This window comes from Platalea leucorodia (assembly GCF_965183815.1).
Source record: "Platalea leucorodia genome assembly, chromosome: 1".
Lineage (NCBI taxonomy): Eukaryota > Metazoa > Chordata > Aves > Pelecaniformes > Threskiornithidae > Platalea > Platalea leucorodia.
In genome coordinates, this window is record NC_138823.1 from 157,797,419 (window position 1) to 157,814,352 (window position 16,934).

Sequence of the window (16,934 nt, forward strand, 5' to 3'; positions counted from 1 at the left end):
AAGAAAATCCCAGTGTTGTTCTTCAGTGCCCAAAATAGATTCCTTTTTTTTAAAAAAAATATCCTAAAGTAGGAACAATATGTTTAAGTGAATTATGTGTTCTTTAAAGAAATAAAATGACAGTGTTCAGTGGCATAAATGCTTCATAGATGTATAAAGTTGTTTATTTGATAGTTTCAATTCAAGCTGCCCTTCAATGGCAGGCTCAAATTTACTAAACTACCACACTATCAGTTTGCAAGTCCACGCATAAGGCTCATACTTTAATAATTCTCTTGACTAAGACAATTCCTTGCGTGCTAAAATGATCACCTAAGATAAATGATACAAACAGGTCTTAAACGTGCTCATTTCTCTCCACTGAATGGCAAAGGGCTACTACAGTGAGCAGCTCAGCAGTGGATATCACTCCTAACGCCAAGTGGAGATGAATTCTAGCTTCGCTGAAGAAAGATGTAGCTGGTTCAGCTAGCAATGAAAGCACATTCAACACACTCTTCTATCTTAATAACTTCTAAGTAAACAAAAGAGACCTAAAAGTAAGACAGTTCGGTTAAACAAATTAGTGAAGGGACTGCTGTATGTCAATACTTTTTTCTACAATATTTTTGTAATGAAAAACAATGAGGCTTTTTTTTCCTCCTGAAATTGATTATTTGCTCCCATTATTTTAAAAAGTCAGCATTTTTCACAGAAAATCATATAAATAATTGAAATCCAGGAAGACAGAAAGAGCATCTTGTGAAGACAAGCTTAACTGATGCTTAACTTAACTGAAGCTTAACTCAAAAGCAAAAGTTGGCTTCCAACCCCTGATGAAAACTAAGTAAATATATGGCAGAGAGTTTCTACATAAGATTTTAGTTACTTATTATCTACTGTTAGCCAAGTTAAGGTCACTGTCACCAAAACAAATAAGTGAAAGCCATGTAACATCCCGTAATTTTTATTTCTTTGAATAAAGTTAATCACTATTTTGAGACTTGAGAATTACTTCAAAAGGACAATTGTATGCTTTTACTTACTTCAAAATCATCTTCATAATCTGCTGAAAAGTTATCAAATCCCATGTCTGAATTATAAACCTGTGTATCTTTCATTTCCTAAATGAGAAAAATAAATGAAACTGTTAAATAATCTTACAAAAAAATTAAATCTTTATCTGCCAAATCTTATCATAAAGATAGATGAATAGTTGTTCTTCTCAGATATTTCTACATTTTCAAGTAAACATACAACAAATTCAATTTAGAAATATAAATAGGAGTGTATTAACAAGTGATAATTACTGACTTAAAATAATAATACAGAAAGACAAAACAGAACTCAACCCTATCTTGGGAAGACCAACAGTTTTCCCACTGGTATTTTTGCTGGGAAAGACATAAAAACTGCTGTGTTGCCTACAATTTCAATAGTATACAGTAGCTCTTATGATGGTGTAACAACAAAATAAGACTGTTCTGCTTTTTCAAGGATCAGACAAAATTATCCCTATACCTAAGTTATACCAGGGGACTCAATCTATTAATAAAATAGTGCAGATGTTGGAACCACGAAAAGAGAGACATGGGATACAACAGGAAAATAAGATATTTTTATACATAAATAATTTTTTGTTAACATTGAATGTCATTTAATTACCCCAACATGTACCCCAAACAAACATAAAGCTTAAAACGACACACACTGATCTATCTAATCTTTAGTCAGCCTTTTCCTTCAATAGCCTCTTCAAACTCATAGACTAAATTTATCCACATGTAAGGGATTTCAACAGATTTCAAAATGGAAATAAATGTGAGCTTTTATGAAAATTATCCAGCATAACAGCACACCTATTACCCGCTTCCACATTTACCAAAGGATAGCAGCTGTCTGTCAAACGCCAAGTTAGGCACACTTTTGATCCTTTCACGACTCTTCAAGAGCTAGAGCCGCCTAGTTTTCACAGAATGTAGTACTTTCAAAAGTATTAAGGACATTATATAGCAGTAAACAGCTTCTATGGATACCTTACTTTTCAGAGTCATCAGAGTCCTAGAACTAGGACTACACTACTTCAGTCTTTCTGGTTGCCACTTTTTGTCATTTCTCAGATCAATCTTTGGATCAAGAAGAAATTATATTAGTCAGGTTGTCTGTCCAGGCAAAACTGGCCAAAACTGGGCAAAATTTTCTCAATTTGTTCTGCCTGCAAGTTTGCAGGTACCCAGCAGTAACTAATTCATATAGAATTTTTTTAAAATCCTTATTCCATTTAGTCAAAGACACACATAGTAATACACCCATAAAGATGGTTATAGTCTTTATGACCTTACTATAATCATCTCTGAATATGCCTACAGAGCTGTCATTTTTATTAATAACACATAGATGTTTATAAGATTGCATCTGTTACACATGTGGTTTTTACACACTAAAAATCTCCACCTGTCAGTAGTTGCCAAAATCTTACCGTCCTCCTAAGAACCTCCTACATTCTCACAGGAAATCAGAATCATCCTATCACAGCTAGGTTCCTACTTTAAAGAATATACAGAGAATATATTGTCAATACAAAGCAGGATGGAATACCTGGATGACTGTGGCATTTGGAAAAACAAATATATGACGAAATTCACCAGCACAAAGTGCAAACCCATGGAATTTGATTTAATTATCCCTGTTGAGTCAGGTCTTAAGTAGGGATCTCACCCTCCTAGGTTGCCTCCTATTGCCAATGAAGACAAAGAAGATAATGGAAAAGGAGGGCAAATATAAAAGGACTGAACTGCCTATTTCTCTCCACAAACTACAAAGGAAATTTAGGGAAATTTAGGTCCTCACCACAGACAATTCACACCTAAAGGTGAGCTGAATCTGGGCCTTAAAGATTAGCATCAATGCCAGCTGCTACCTGGAACCTCAGCTGTTGGAAACAATAGAGGAAGAGAACAGTTTGAACATATTAGTTGATCGCGGATGACTGTTGGCCACAGTGGTAAGAGCTGTGCAGACTAAATCTAAGAATATGTCAGAAAGCTACCTCTTTCAGGAACAGGTAAGTATTTATGTCATGCACAGTATTACACACGGCAGTGATGAAAATTCACGTTCAGTACTGTGCTCAACTCTGGTCACCCATATTCAAGAAAAATTAATGCAAATTGCAACAGACAGAGACAGCTGCTAGAATGATGAGAGGAATGAAGAATTTGGCTTGTATAGGTCAGCAAAATTAAGTCAGAGACAAACATCCTTTCTCTTAGCTCATTAGGGGAGGAAAACCCTAAAAAATTATTTGAGCTAAATGCTCGCTCTAAAGCAAACATAATGGAAATGTATTGGAAATTAGAAGGAAAGAATAACGGACGTCTTAGAACATCCTTGAAAGAGAAGTATTTCTGGCATGAAAACAGCCAGGTTCTAAAAGAAGTTAGTATGTTTTGAAAGATACATGGCTGAAAGGTATATGCAAGATATACGGCTGCCCATAACATGAGAATATGGAGAAGGATGTCATTAGGTACTACTACTTTTTCCTAGATCAGGACCATAATGCTACAACATTCCAAAACAGAATTTGGATTTGGGGCGATGGTTATGAACTGTTGAAAAGATGATAAAATGTTTTAAAACTTCTTATGGTAAAGTTAGGCTGTATCTGCACAGACTGGTCCAAATAAACCCACGTCTATACAGCTTGCCCTTCAGACTTGCTGAAAACTTGGTTCTGTCTGCACCTGTCCATTCAAACATATAAAAATACTTTCCTCTTTCTTATGGCAACTGTTTTAAGAGACATATGTGAATTACATTGCTAGCTGCATTTTACTTGGCTTACACTACATATTATCTGCTTATCTCAGCTGTTTACAGAAAGAAATAATATACTTGACATGTATAGACGATTTGTATTACACATCTAAACTCTTCCCACTTATTGGGAATTATTTTTTCAAGCATAGAAGATACTGAAATACAGTTGAATAGATGGCTACCTTCAATGCTTAGCAAATTTATACAGAATAAAACAATTTTCTAATGCTGTATCCAGAAAGAGGTTATGAGATACCTGAAGACCAATATATATAAACCTTACCTTAGAATGGCATTATATTGAAATACATATTGTAATTGTTATTAATCCCAAGAAAAACGCAACATTCTAAGTTCTAAAAACAAATATTTTTACCTCTTGTCTTGTGTCCCTTTCCTGCTTTTCAATGAGTTTTCCTTCACTTTTTACAGTCCTGTTGAAAAAGAGAACATCAATTTTATTGGTTAACTCAAAAGAAAGCACTAGTTTTGTTTTGGTTTTGTTTTCTGGGTTTGTTTGTTTGTTTTAGAAAAAATAGGTCTTTTTTCCTGAAAAGGAAAAAATAGTTGAAAATTTCCAATAAACCAAAATATTTCTACAAATACTTTTATAGATCTCTATTTATGATACGAAATTATAATGAAAGAGCCAAGTGATTAATCAGCTAAGAACAGCAAAAACCTTGTCCAAACTTAATGCCTATAATTGCATCAAAACAGAAGAAAAAATGAGGAAAAAACCTATTAAACCCACACATCTATTAGTTGTATTAATATCTGCAGCAAACTGGAGATCAAGATCAGGTTAGTGTAATGTGCTGTAAAGCTATAAATCACTGACTGACATTCAAAGCTGGTCTTTCATTCAGGGGGTTTATTTATGAGGACAATACAATCAGGGTCAGAGAGCAGGAGAAAACCAACAACCAGCTCTGCTCCTTAACAATCTCTTTGATTGTTTTATAAGGAGAGTATCAGACTTCAAGAAGAGAATGTTCTGACTTCTTAAGTAAGCGGGTATTCATATATACTGCTGTTGGGACTGACGAACATAAGAAAAGGCAACAATAAAAATAAAAATTTGTCAGGATCCTCTCATAACAAATCAGAATGATTCAGCGTTGGCAGTGCTTGAGGCTGAACCAGGGTTTTGGGACATCCCAATAAACCATACTGCCTTCCTTGCCATTCAGAAATGGCTAATTCCTTTTTCCCAGCTATGCACAAGCAATGACTCCCCCACAACACCCCATCAGCAACAGCTTCAAAACATAACTTGTATATTCGGCACTGCTTGACACAGTTGAGTGCTGCTGCTAGAAAGCATCCCAACATATGTATTCTGAAATATTTCATTTTTTTCTTTTGTACAGGAATACACTTCCACAATGACAAATTTACTACAACTAAAGTGATCTGTCCCACGCTTAAAAAACAGTAGTAATACTTAGCTAATAGTGCTAGTGACTTCACTATCTCTGTCAGTGTCCCCAGAAGCCAGAATGCCAGTCTTCCATTTAGCTAGGAAGCTAAACTAGGGTTTAAGAATGAGAACTGCGACTGACAACATACCTGAAGAGTTATATTTCAGAAAGCTGTATAGGAATTTCACATGGCTGAAGCATTAAAGAATGCAAAGAGAACTAGAATATATAGAGAACTTCTGCAAGATTTTATATTTGCTAGTAATAAAACTTAGAAATATCATCCTGATATTTTACTGAGGATGACCTGGACCTTTTCCTTTTACATACAACAGTAAACTTGCTATATATATCTAATGTTTTAGATACCATCCAGAGTAGGAATATTCAGTAGAGTAGAGATGTTCAAATTAAAATAAACAATGTAAGAGAGTCCTATGTAGTTCATCATGAACCTTATATGTGTCCATGTGACTGCATTGTGAATTTCCAGGTGGTACAATACAGCATTTCTGTCTCCCAAACTAAGTGCCCAGATTAATATATATGTAGTTTGCAAGAACTGCAAAATATCTCTTGCAATCCTGGGGTAGAAAAAAAAAATAAATGGAATACAAACGCATGCATTTTTATATGAATCCTCTTAGAGGCACACAGATTTTTTTTTTTAATTGCTACAGTATTGTACAAAAGGCCTATGAAAAAAATTATATTCACTCTAGATATGTGAGATCAAGAATTCATGCTTATTGTTTTGGTGGTGACTGAATCTTAGTAGATACCATACAGTATATACTTATTTTAAATCTCTGAATTTACCTTACATGCTGATGGCTCATTTCTTCTTGAATCCTCTCCTCTTTTTTGTATTCGCTCTTCTGTAAAAGAAGACACAACATTCACATGTCAGAAATGCTGGGAGGAAATATGTATATGAACCTGTATTAGTAGTAGTGATATTAAACAGCAAGAAAGGTTTCTAATGAATTATTTCAATAACACATACTATTTTTTTATCAGTCACTGCTTGTAAGAAGTTCTGTGTATGAACTAATGTCAGAATCATCTCCCCCTTACATATAGCAAGGAAAGAAAATAAACACCCATAAAAGATACGCTATACGCATAATATGAGCTTCTCCTGAAAATATTAAATACTTGGGAGTGAAGTTTGGCTATATCTCCTTCTGCAATGCATTTCAGAAAGGAAACAAGAAGGGATCTTGAGTCTTCTCCTTTGCTCAACAAAACCTTACAATGCTTTACCAGAGTAAGTTCTGGCTTTTTTTATAGGATACCTGCACATTAGTATATTAGTAACAATGGTTAAAAAATGCTCTGGGCCCAGTGTATACTGCTTAAATTGTGAGTCCAGAGCACGTTCCTAAATAGCCCCTAGGCATGGCTGAAAAACTGATAGGGACTAAGGGCTGACCTCAGTAGGCTGCGGCCAGCCTGTTTCAAAGAATGAGATTTTAACAGTATGGACTGCCACAATTCACACCAGTTGGACCCAGGGACAGAGAACAGTCTCAGGCACTTTTAATTCCCAGTATAGGGACTTGACTTTTAAGTTCTTTATTATGAATGTTTGCCTAAGTTTGGAAATATATTCAATAGGTTAAGATAAAGGGGCTTTTCTCTATCCATGAACATCAGGAAAAGAAATTTAACTCTCAGACAGAAGTATCAGCATCAGTGCATATATTCAGTAACAGCTACTAGAGAAAACTTCCAAGGAAGGCAAACCTTGCGCAAGCTCCTGACAGACTTTTGAATTCTGCTGCAGAAAGTCAGTTACAGGAATCACTTGTGGTGGGCCCCTACACTGAAAATGTCTAGTCTTTTCACTGGAAAATATATTTCTGAACTTTTCTTTGAGAAGCTTGTACATCTTCACTCTTTAGGCAGCAGAAGAAACTACCCTAGACCATCTGAATGGTTCTACGTTCCATAAAACTTATCTGATTTTAAGAGTTAAAAATTACTATGTATTCCTTCTCTCATTCTTGTAGAATGAGTACTTGTATTATAAAAACCAGCAAAAAATGTCAAAGTTTTTATTAAGTCTCTAGGATATAACGTCATGCTCGTATTAGAAACATAAAAGATACTCTATGGCTACAGAAGTAGAGGCAAAAAACATAAACAATCTGTACTCATGTGCCTACTTGTGAGTTACATATCCGTGCTCCCATTATAGGCAACATCAAAACCAGCTTCTATTAAAATCATACTTTTTTCTATAAAGGCAGCCAATACATTTTAATGGAACTCTAACCTAATCTCATCTCCACTTCAAAGTGTTAGTAAAAATTTCAAAAGTCATAGCAATAAAGAATTTTATGAATAAAAGACATTTCTAACATATAGACAAGTTTCTAGTTTAAATTTCACAGAAAGAATCAGCTCTGAGTTAGGATACTTAAATGTAGATGTAGTATTTTAATCTACCACTTTAGCCTCAAATTTCAGAAAATGTTGACTTACAATCCTAGTATTTTTATTATTCACCTTATCAATGATGACATATCAACAATTAAAGTAAGTTATAAGGTAATGTTTCAAAGTCTTAACAAAACTAACCCTTAGATCATGCTTCTTTCTTTCATTTTCTCTACTTTTCACCCTCTCATTAGCTTCTGCTGGTTGCCCTTCTCTGTCTCCATGGGAAGATCCCTCTTTAGATCTCTTTGATTTATGTTTTTCTTTCTCTTCCTTTTCATAATGTTTATGACTTCTCTCTTTTGAAAGCCTCTCTTTTCCTGGCCTAACAGAATAGTCTTTTTTTTCTCTGTGTCTTCTTTCTCCCTCTTTATCCAACTCTTGATCTTTCTGTAACTTGTGTCCACGTTCACCTTCTTCAACTTTGTAGGCTAAAAATTTGTCAATGCTCTTTTTGGTATCGTTATCCTGGAAAGAGAAAAATAACAGAGTTAGAAAGTTCTCAAAGATTATATTATCTTCACAAATCTATCAATTTTTGACCATTAGAATGATGGATTTATAAATACCTAATCTCTTTCTGCCACGTAGATCTTCCAGCCATTTTTTTATTAATCTCTTATGATGGCAAGTTTCAAATTATCGCATCACTTGAGATTCTGATATTTCTTCTGGGACATCGTGTACTTTGCTACAGAAAATTCTTTGGATTATGCATTCTTCACAAAAAAACTTTAATTCTTTGTTTACTAGGTGGTCTAACATAAAATAGGATGTATATTTACCAATATCCTTGTAATAAAAGCATAAATAGCAGATGGAAAATTTTGATGTAGCTGTACAAAAGCACTGTTTGCTATGAAAATTTTATTTTACTTTTACTTTAAAAAAAGAATGAAGTACATCCTTAAAATAGAATGGCTCAGATATATTTTGTTGGTGTGTGTTTTGTACACTTGTGAGGCCCTTACTATCTAATGCATCTCTTGAATTTCTTGGGAACTGGAGTCTGATCCAATTTCTTCATTGTTCTACAATTTTCTCTTATTCCATTGTGAAACACTACATTCTTTTCCCTTCCTTTACCTTCTTTTCTGTATGTCTTCTTTCTCGCTCTTCACTTCTTGTTTTCTCGACCTCTAGAAAATATATGTATAAATTAATGAACAAATTTTATGATACTCAAACTCTGTACATAATTAACTCTAGGATGTAGAAAACAGTATTTCAGTGACATGGGTTTTCTAAAACATAAGAGCTTTCTAAAAATAACTTAATATTCTGTTGAAATTCTCTCTCCAAAGCTGGCTACTCCTTTTTCTTTCCTAATGAATCCCTCTGTTCTCAGTTGTCTTGTGTAATGGTAAAAGTAATGACACATGCTACTAACTTCGGCAATCACTCTGCAACTTGGGGATTCAAATAGATCACTCAGTAAGAATGTCTAGGCAGGAAGGTACTTATTTTCTTCACGTCAACTGACCAACAAAAGCAGTGACATTCACCCTCTCTTCAGAGGAGGGGAACCGACCATCAAAACTTTTAAAAGCACCAGAATAAAACTAGGTTACCACTGCAAGATTCTGTAAAGATATACATTTCAGTAGGTACTCACACCTGCCTGTCTTTATCCTCTCTGTACAGACGGGGTATGGTTTCAGAGTATTTCTATCTAAATACCAAATATTTCAAAGTATAACAGCAACCCAAAGCAACTTACCTGAATGATGCCTGCTTTCTCTTCTTCTGTCATGTTCTTTCTCTCTTCCTTCAAATGATTTCAGATTATTTTGTGTATCTATTTGCTTTATCTCATGTCTTTTATGCTTTTTGTCTCGTTCTCTATTGCTCTCCCTGTCTTTATCTTTTGGTACACTGTATCTTTCTTTCTCCAAACTTGACTCTTGAAGCTTATCTTTGTATCTCTCTCGGTCTCCTTCTCTCTGGTGCTCTTTTCCCCTTTCTCTCTCTCTCATTTTGTCCCTGTCTCTTTCACCAGATTTAAATCTCTCTCTCTCTCTCATTCTTTCCTTGCTCTTCCCTCTGTCTTTGCGTTCATGTTTATGACTGTCTGTGTCATGAACAGACTTCTCTTTCTGTAGTTTCTTTTCTCTGTGCTTTTGGTCTTCATTTTGACTATCTGGTTGTGATGCCTGAAATAAAAAAAAAAATTAAAAATCTATTATTATAATTCAGCAATCTATTTTGATATAGTATATTCTATGTGAAAAAAAAAAAAGTGGATTGCCAACTATGAATTTGATTTCCCAAACTGTATTAAAATGCCAATCTATTTCTAGGCTTACTTTGTAAAATTACTAACATTATGTCTGCACTTATTGTAAAAAGAACTAATAAATGAAATAAATAATAAGCTGCATTTTCAATGTATTTGAAAAGAATTTGGTAAAAACAGAAAAGTTACTGTGGAACTGTGCATTCTGTTTAGAGCTAGGTTGAAAAATTAACTAAGCATCTTAAAGCTGTTAGCTCATGCAGACAGAAACTGTGCCATCTTGTAAAACATGTTAGATATAAACAATAATGATAGATAACTGGGCATCCTGCAGCTGCCTTTAGAGCAGAAGATTAGCTTTTACTTGAACAGAAAGCAGCATATAAAAACTGTGAAAGAAAGTTTTTGGCCTAGATCCCTTGAGGATGCAACTATTCTTATATTTTTCTAAAGTCATAAGAGATTATACATTCCTGAAGCAAGTAGCACAACTCCCACTGATTTCACTACATCCATGATTTCAGCTATTTACTCAATGCAGAACAGAACTCGCTTTGATTATAGTCAATGAGTAAAGTGAATTAAACTTCATCCATCTGTTTCACAGAAATGAAAGTCCAACCACACCACTTCTGTTGCAACTAAAGCATTTCAACTCAAATTTGTTTGCTTTAGCCCACATGAAAGTAGTGGAAATGTTACAGAATGTCTAAAAAATACGAAGTACTTATACTGTAGCACTGGCTGAAATAATGGGGAGCTTTGAAATGTAATTGACAGAAAACTAGGCAACAGATGAACAAGTAGGATGCTTTAGTTTATCCAAGGACTAATGAAGACCTGCACAAGACATAGAAAAGAAGATACGTATTGGAAAATAGCTTTTAAAAAAATATAGCACAAAACTAATATGTGAATATCAATGGTGTAACTGACTGGAGCCTGAATGCCTATTTGACCAGTGGATAAAGTAATTAACCAGTTTAAAAGTGCACGACAAACATGATGATAGGTGATGATAACAAATACAACACATAATATACACGTAGGAAAGTGAATAAGTATATATAAAGCAGAGCTGTAACTTGGATTTGGTTGGCCAACAAAACAGATCCCATTGTGTGTGCTGTGTGATTACCATAACAATGGTATTTTTTCCATTTACCTAATTAAGAAATCTGTAGAATAATCTTGTATGACTTGTGTAGCTAGAAACAGTTGAGTGAGCCAGCCTCTGGACACACGCGGACTACACAGATTCCAGAACAGTCAGCTGTGGCAACGAAGTTAGCAGCTACACATAAAAGATCTGTACTGTTTGTATCCCATGATGCAGATTTAAAGTGTCTGGTGTACCAAAAAGCCTTAAAGACCTATTATAGATCCCACAAGGCAGAGTGCCTAGTAGAACAAGCAGTCAACCCTCTATTTTTAGACTGTCAATAAATTCCACTGCTGTAAGGTAACTTAACATCAAAACTAGTAGAAATAAAATAAAATCACCCTAAGATGTTTCCTAAGTTCTTCTGATTTCCAAGTATCTTCTTTAGTTCTTCTCTAGAACAGAAAAGACAGCAAAAGACTGAGTAATCAATCTGCAGAGAGAAGTACATCATTTCACAATGAATAGTTTGTCAAAGGAAAGGATCAAGTATCAATATGGCAAGTACCACTGAATTTTGTAATGTAAACATTAATTTGATTTAACCTTAATGTGTATACTTACAGCATACCTGATCTGACTGGACCTGGAAGAGGCCTGAAGCTCAGACTGCTGCTGGGTTATCCAGCTCTGGACATACATGGTAACCAATTTTGAGGTGAGTGCCTATGGTGGATAACAGTGCAGCCCTTCAAGGAAGATTTAAAATTGGTCTTCCAAGGATAGGCCAAATGGGTACACAGTCAGGCCACTTTTGGAAAGTAATTGATGTATCAATGTCATTAGGTTCAACCTCCTGCTCTATTAGATCTAACCTCAAAGTCTTTGTCAGGGACTTATTTAGGTGAGGTTTTAATATGTCTGAGGTTGGAGCTTTTCTGGGCAACTTGGTTCTTGGGTTTGACCACTCTCAATTAAAAATGTTTTCCTTATACCGAGTCATCATTTCCCTTGCTGATAATTAGGGCCACTACCTTCTGTCCCCTCACTGTACATCTCAGAGAGGAATTTGGCTCCACCTTTTCCACAGATCCTCTTTAGATACTTGAAGACAGCAGTTAGATCTCCTCTTAGTTTTCTTTTTGCTAGCCCAAACAGCTCCTTAGCCTCCTTCCCACACACACCAGGGCTCCAGCCCCATTGCCATCTCAGTGCCTCTCTCTAGAATCTCTTTAGTACTGGGGGCCTTGAAACCAGACATAGTACTGCAGGCAGGGCCGCGCAAGGGCCGAGTAGAGGAGAACAGTCTTCCCTGCACCTGCTAGCTATGGTCTTCATGATACACACAACCAGTGTGTGGTTAACCATAGCCACCTGAAGAGCACCCTGAGGACTTACGTTCAAGTTTCTGTCCACCAGGACCCCCAGATCCTTTTTCTACAGAACCACTCTCAGAACCCATTCACATGGCAAACAGCACATACAGTATTTTCCCCTTAGACATATCATTTGAGCTGCCCCAAACTCAGCTGTAAGAACATTTCAGGGGATAAATAACATGGGCAACCAGTGAATCTAAAAATACCATGACAAATGTAATCCTTTTTTCTTTTTTCATCAGCAGGGATCTGACACATCCACAACACATTTTTGTTAGATTTTTAAACACCAGAAGTTAAAAATAAATTACTGCGCATTTCAAGTGAACAAAGGAAGCTTCTGGTTTAGTAATTGCATGCATCTCAAAAAATGCTGGCACTATTTTTCAATTAACTGTCACTTAGTATTTTAAAATGGTTCAGACTACATGTGTAAGTTGACTGCCATATGAAATATTTGTATACAGCATTGAAGAAAAAAGCAAAAAGTTAATGAAAATAATCAGAGTATGCATGGAGATTGTTTCACTAGACTTCTCCCTAGTTAAATAGGTAATATTTCTTCTATCCTCATTTGCAGAGTTACTGCCCTTAACCGCTTGGCTGCTGCTAAATAGATTAAAATAAAAAAATCATATTGCTTGAGATCACTAAAGCAAATGGGGAATTTTAATCTACCGACTATTTTTAACTAGTTCATTGAAGGATGGTGACTATATTCAAAGTGACATGACCAGGCTACACTTATTTTCAAATTTAGACTTGGTAACTTAGTAAAAGTTTCTAAAGATTAAGAAAATAATTGCTGACAAACATTTGAATGATGAGCTGCACTGGTGGAAGAAAATAAACATATGGTGCCCATTTTTTGCTAATTGATTATACAGAAGCAGCATTTTAGCAGTATATGTTAATTTTTTAATTATTCTACATGAAAAAAATTTTGTCTTTTCAAACTTGGATTTTATAGAAGATTGTGGTGGACTGATAAACTTCATCTAAAGTCAATCAGAAATACCAAGAAGGCAGCCTTTGTAATAAAAAGAAAGTGCTCTCTAAGTTTTATTTTCTTCTGATCCTTAAAAAAGGCAAAAAAGTACAAATATTTACTACTGCAGAAAGTCAGATGAGAAAGTAAAACCAAAGGCGATCATTTTCTTGAGTAGAGTTTTAACAAAGCCTAAGAAACTCAACAGAGCTTGTGTGAGGGTAAGCTGGAAGGAAGGATATGGGTGGGAAGACAATGGAGTGCTGTATCGTAGTCTCAAATAGTAACCTATTTAAAATCTGTAATATATATGATTATGTTTTGGTTTTAGAAAATATTTAGGTATATATCAGCAAACAAAGAAAGAATGCTAATGATGTTAATAGCCTAAAACCACTATAACCAATAGACAATATCAGATAAGGGTAGTTTGAAATTTATTTCAAAGCTGAGTCAAAAAGCATGCAGCAAACATTTTGAGATGATTCTCCAGTGCCCAAAAAGGTGCATCTGCCACTCTTCTAGGGTCTGCAGTTTTCATCTCACCACCACCGCTAGAATCTGTTGCTTTTATATATGACTTCCCACTTAATTCTCTGCTTTTGCAGGAGACTAACAAACAAGTAGAAAAAGATAGATCTTTTATAAACCTTAAAGAAACTTAATACCTTTGAGACCACTGTCCCTCTGTAAGTAGAGGAATCATTGTGCATACAAAGGAAATGTTTAAAACAAACTTTAAAAGGACTTATTGAAGTTTCTCACCTGTCTGCTAGTTTAGAAGTCCTTATATACTCACTGAAATCCAGATTAAGATTAGTTATGTAAACCACACTGGGGCTTAACTTAATTCATCCACCTGAGAGCACAGGGAGCTCATCAGCTGACATAAAATGCCACAGATTTACTGAACTCAAAATTCTTAACATTTAAGAATCTATCCTTTAAACTAAACAAGTACGAAGCATGAAGTTAGTGGAGTAAGAGACCTTGCTACTTTAAATAAACTCTTCAAAAGAGATCAAGAGGTGTTTCTTCACTCCCAACCTAGAAAGACTGGAGGCTTTTAGAACTTAGTATTAAGTTTTTAACTAAGTAAAGAACTCAGTTAACTATGATTCTAAAGAAAAAGAAACAGAAAAACAGTAAAATGTCTGTAGTTTTTAAGCCAGAGAAAAGTACTTTATTTTTTACACATAAATATTCATCTTTCTTATTTCCAATATGAGTTGCCTATTTGAGAGCCCTCAAATAGGTAAACAGCATGAGTGATTGATAGACTCAAATTTGACAGCATAGAAACAGCAAAAGGAGGCTTTCTCACACAGTGTGGCTGTTTGTGGGACCGCCTCTGGGTCAAAGTTTAGCTTTCCATCGCAATTCACTCACTCACCTCTTTTCAGTAAAGAGGTTATTGATGTACCACAGTTACTGAAACGATATCTGAATGAAAGGTGGTAGTGGTCCTAACACACTACTTCACACACCCTGCCCAGCCACTCCATTTCCTACATTTTCTATTCAGCATGACCACAAATTAATTAGTTGTAAAATCTAGATTCACAAAACAGTAATGAAAGAGAATTGATACTTCTGCTTTTTTAAGTGAATATGTAACACAATAATTGATGTAAAAACATCCATGTAGTTGTTTCCTTTATTTTGGAGCTCTACAAACTTTTCATCATTTAACACCATCATGCAAAAGTTACATGGGTTCCCAAAGAACTGAAACCCAACAATTAGCAGTTACGGGAGTATCAATTATTAAATATACCTTATCTACAATCTGAAATATTAACAACTTTGGATATTTTCATAAACCACCTATCTTCTTCTGCATAAAGACCTGTGGCTGATACGGTCTCATCCTCCTGCTAGAGGAATAAGGGCTTCTGTAATACCGCTACTTGGGTGGGAGTTTCATCGGCGTGCTGACAGAACCAGGAGACTTGAATTGCCCCGGGAGTGCCGTGGGGTTCCCAGGGCCGGCAGAAGAAACGCTAGGGCTGCTTCCCGCCTTTGCCCCCACAGGTGCCCTGGCTTATTCAACGCCAGGACACGAGTGGCGGCACCGAGACGCGGCCGGGCGAGGGGATGGCTTTGGCAGGCGCCGAGGCACCTAAGGCATAAAGGGCCGGGAACAGGGGGAGGCCGAGCAGAAGAACAAGCCGGGCCGGGCCGGGCCGCGGCCGTGCCCCGCTGCCGCCGCCCCCGCGCCTCCTCAGGGCCCTCCTGGAGAGGAGGGAAAGGGTCGGGCCGGGCCCCCGCGCGGTGCCGGCAGGACTCGGGCCTGGGCGGACCGGCAGGCTCGCCGGCTCCCCGGAGCCGCGGCCGCTCCCCAGCGGCCCCTCACCTTGTCGCCCTCCATGGCGGGAGCGGGCGGGGCGCCGCCTCCCGCCGCCACCGGCCGCCTCCGAGCGGGCAGGAAACCACGGCGGCTGCGTCCGGGGCCGCCTAGCAACAGGCGGCAAGGGGGAAGCGGCCGATCGGCCGAGCGATGGATGAGCTGCTGCCGCACAGGGTTGTGGGAAGGGGAGAGGGCGGCCGGCGCTGAGGCGGGGGCGGTTTCATGGCGGAGCTCGCCCCGCTGCGGCAGGGCAGGACGGCGTCTGGCCGTCTCCAGCCCTTTCCGAGCGAGAAGCGGCGGTTTGGGATGCCTGCATGGCTGCGGGAAGGTTTTCCTCCTGGGGCCGGTGCCCAGCTGGGTTTCCTCAGGCGGAGGGGCCCTGTGGGGCGGGACGGGCCGCTCGCCCAGGCAGCCTTTGAAGCACCGTTGTTCTCTTCACTACTGACCTCTTACAGGCTAAGTATGCCGTGAAACCATTCCTAATCCTAGCTGATTCACTTCTAGTAAAGTCATGCACGATCACTGTAGAAAAAAAAAAAAATGTTAAGGTGATATGCTTAACTTAATCTGCCGTTTACCCAGATGTTACATAGAGACTGGTATGAAGAATACCTGTAAAAATAAAAATGTCACTAGTATTCCCACAGTAACCAACACCGGAGCTGCCTTCTGCAGCACAGAGCAAGTGGCGGCTTACCAAACACGCGTGAAACCAACCTGGCGCGCACGGCGATTGCCTGCAGGGAAGGCGTGCCGTGTTGTCACCGCAAATATTTACAACCTATTAACGTGTGCAATTTAAAGGACCGGGTGAAAATCCCTCGAGGCGTTTTTAACTTTGTTGCCTGTTTTTTTTTTTTTTTTTTTTCTTTTTAAGAGTTAAAAAATAAAAGTTAATATGTAACCGTTACTGCTAATATTAATTCTTAATGTTTGTAGAAAACTCACTACTGGGGAAAAAAAAAAAGCAAAGGAAGAGGCATTTTTGCATTTGAGAAACATTCTTGCCATAGTTCAACAGGAGTTTGTCACACTGACTTCAGAGAGAGAAAATTTAACCCCTTATACTTGGGCTTAAATAATCAGTTGACAAATGCATACAAAGCCTTGATACAGTTGCCTCTTATTCATGTTTCCAGAATAAACTAAAAATGCTGTAAAAGTTGCCTCACTGTCTGGACTATGAAATATTTTCCTTTATCATGTAGC

The 16,934-nt window shown here is 37.2% G+C and overlaps 1 protein-coding gene across 1 annotated transcript in view; it reads right to left on the reverse strand.

Annotated features, from left to right (window-relative positions):
- Window positions 1-15,746, reverse strand: part of DYNC2I1 (dynein 2 intermediate chain 1) — a gene marked incomplete at both ends in the record, with an annotated part of 34,310 nt that extends 18,564 nt beyond the window's left edge. The window contains 8 exons of the mRNA XM_082306634.1: window positions 1,026-1,103; window positions 4,178-4,235; window positions 6,045-6,103; window positions 7,812-8,138; window positions 8,757-8,809; window positions 9,391-9,823; window positions 11,410-11,463; window positions 15,732-15,746. Coding sequence (XP_082162760.1) covers window positions 1,026-1,103; window positions 4,178-4,235; window positions 6,045-6,103; window positions 7,812-8,138; window positions 8,757-8,809; window positions 9,391-9,823; window positions 11,410-11,463; window positions 15,732-15,746 — 1,077 coding nt within the window. The remainder of the gene's footprint in view (window positions 1-1,025; window positions 1,104-4,177; window positions 4,236-6,044; window positions 6,104-7,811; window positions 8,139-8,756; window positions 8,810-9,390; window positions 9,824-11,409; window positions 11,464-15,731) is intronic.
- Between the last annotated feature and the right edge of the window lie 1,188 nt (window positions 15,747-16,934).